Genomic DNA, 2,377 nt, shown 5'->3' on the forward strand with positions numbered 1-2,377 from the left:
TTTATTGTCTATTGAACTCATAAATAGTTAAAAAATGTCATTATCACTTATTTATAGGTGACTACTGCTTGAGATTACAAGAAAAATAGCAAGTAAGAGGTTTTGGGACGCAATTTCAACCAAAATGGCTCAAGTAAGGCCATTTTGGCTACTAGGATGCCTATTTTCTATATTTCTTGTCTATTGAACTCATAAATAGTTAAAACATGTCATTATCACTTATTTATAGGTGATTAATGCTTGAGATTACAAGAAAAGAGCAAGTAAGGGGTTTTGGGACGCAATTTCAAGTAAAATGGCTCAAGTAAGGCCATTTTGGCTACTAGGATGCCTATTTTCTATATTTCTTGTCTATTGAACTCATAACTAGTTAAAAAATGTCATTATCACTTAGTTATAGGTGACTAATGCTTGAGATTACAAGAAAAGAGCAAGTAAGTGGTTTTGGGACGCAATTTCAACCAAAATGGCTCAAGTAAGGCCATTTTGGCTACTAGGATGCCTATTTTCTATATTTATTGTCTATTGAACTCATAAATAGTTAAAACATGTCATTATCACTTAGTTATAGGCAACTAATGCTTGAGATTACATGAAAAGAGCAAGTAAGTGGTTTTGGGACGCAATTTCAAGCAAAATGGCTCAAGTAAGGCCATTTTGGCTACTAGGATGCCTATTTTCTATATTTCTTGTCTATTGAACTCATAAATAGTTAAAAAATGTCATTATAACTTAGTTATAGGTGACTAATGCTTGAGATTACATGAAAAGAGCAAGTAAGTGGTTTTGGGACGCAATTTCAACCAAAATGGCTCAAGTAAGGCCATTTTGGCTACTAGGATGCCTATTTTCTATATTTCTTGTCTATTGAACTCATAACTAGTTAAAACATGTCATTATCACTTATTTATAGGTGACTAATGCTTGAGATTACAAGAAAAGAGCAAGTAAGTGGTTTTGGGACGCAATTTCAACCAAAATGGCTCAAGTAAGGCCATTTTGGCTACTAGGATGCCTATTTTCTATATTTCTTGTCTATTGAACTCATAACTAGTTAAAAAATGTCATTATCACTTAGTTATAGGTGACTAATGCTTGAGATTACAAGAAAAGAGCAAGTAAGTGGTTTTGGGACGCAATTTCAACCAAAATGGCTCAAGTAAGGCCATTTTGGCTACTAGGATGCCTATTTTCTATATTTATTGTCTATTGAACTCATAAATAGTTAAACATGTCATTATCACTTAGTTATAGGTGACTAATGCTTGAGATTACATGAAAAGAGCAAGTAAGTGGTTTTGGGACGCAATTTCAAGCAAAATGGCATACCTCTTCAAGCTGACGTGTGTCTTTGTCATACATGAATCTCATCACGTATAGGCCACAGTCAACTCCGTTTTCCTGTTGTGCGCACTAGCATGAGGAACAAAGCACATGAATCAAAATGCATAGCAAATAAGCAACATCTTAAGCATTGTAAAGTAAGAAAATCACAACATCATGGGTGAATTACCTTGGGTGCTTTCCATGTAGGACCTCGAGGAGATCGAGGATTTATCTTCTTCATGATACTACAAAAAATCAAAGTAATAAGTTCAAATTTGACTAGTATAATCAATACATATGAGTTAAGATATGAAAAATGAATAATCAGAAGTGAAACAAACTAGATGCTTACTTTTGTAGTATGGACCTCACGAGGCGCTTTCTTACTTGAGGTAACCGAGCAGAATCAAAGTAGAAGATTGTGTTATTGGAAACACAAATCACAAGTAGGGTCCAATGATAACTACATACGAGACAAACAAATCAATAGTTAGCCTATTACAACAAATAAACTGGGAAAACAAACGAACTTGACTAGCATAATCAGACGTACTCCTCATAGTATGGGACGAATATGAACTTGTCTCCCGCACTCACTGATTGCCTGATACCCCGTTCAGCATAGTACAACACGTCAGCGGAGTTGCCAAAGATTCTAGCAGTGGACATCTGCTCAGGGCACAACCACCCAACTTGACAAGGAGATTCAAGCTCCCATATTTGCTCCTGGAGTGCTCTGCATGCATGATATCACAACGTTAATCGAAAACCAAACGACAAACACCACTAAATTGAATAATATAAATTGAGTATCAGTTGAATTACCTCATGGATATTTGAATGAGGGAAATTTTAAGCATTGCACCACTTAGAAATTCCTTCACATCTTCTTTGAATAGCCATGCCGTTGCATCATCATCGTAGTGGAACATTTCCTTACGAAGTTGGATTTGGATGGGGCTGTCATTAGGCAACACGCAAACACGGTTGTGCAAATAAGCTAACTCCTGAGATAGCGATTGAAGCACCGTGTCTTCAACTAATGGAGTAG

At 35.9% G+C, this 2,377-nt stretch overlaps 1 protein-coding gene across 1 annotated transcript; it reads right to left on the reverse strand.

Annotated features, from left to right (window-relative positions):
* Nucleotides 1-1,674: 1,674 nt before the first annotated feature.
* LOC110696686 lies at nt 1,675-2,171 on the reverse strand. Its single transcript, XM_021874039.1, has 3 exons — nt 2,152-2,171; nt 1,880-2,062; nt 1,675-1,789 (listed from the first exon to the last, which is right to left on the reverse strand). The coding sequence occupies exons 1-3, from the start codon at nt 2,154-2,156 to the stop codon at nt 1,675-1,677; spliced, it is 303 nt and encodes a 100-aa protein (XP_021729731.1). The 5' UTR covers nt 2,157-2,171.
* Nucleotides 2,172-2,377: the final 206 nt, after the last annotated feature.

This window comes from Chenopodium quinoa, unplaced genomic scaffold, assembly GCF_001683475.1.
Source record: "Chenopodium quinoa cultivar QQ74 unplaced genomic scaffold, ASM168347v1, whole genome shotgun sequence".
In the NCBI taxonomy this organism is placed as follows: domain Eukaryota; kingdom Viridiplantae; phylum Streptophyta; class Magnoliopsida; order Caryophyllales; family Amaranthaceae; genus Chenopodium; species Chenopodium quinoa.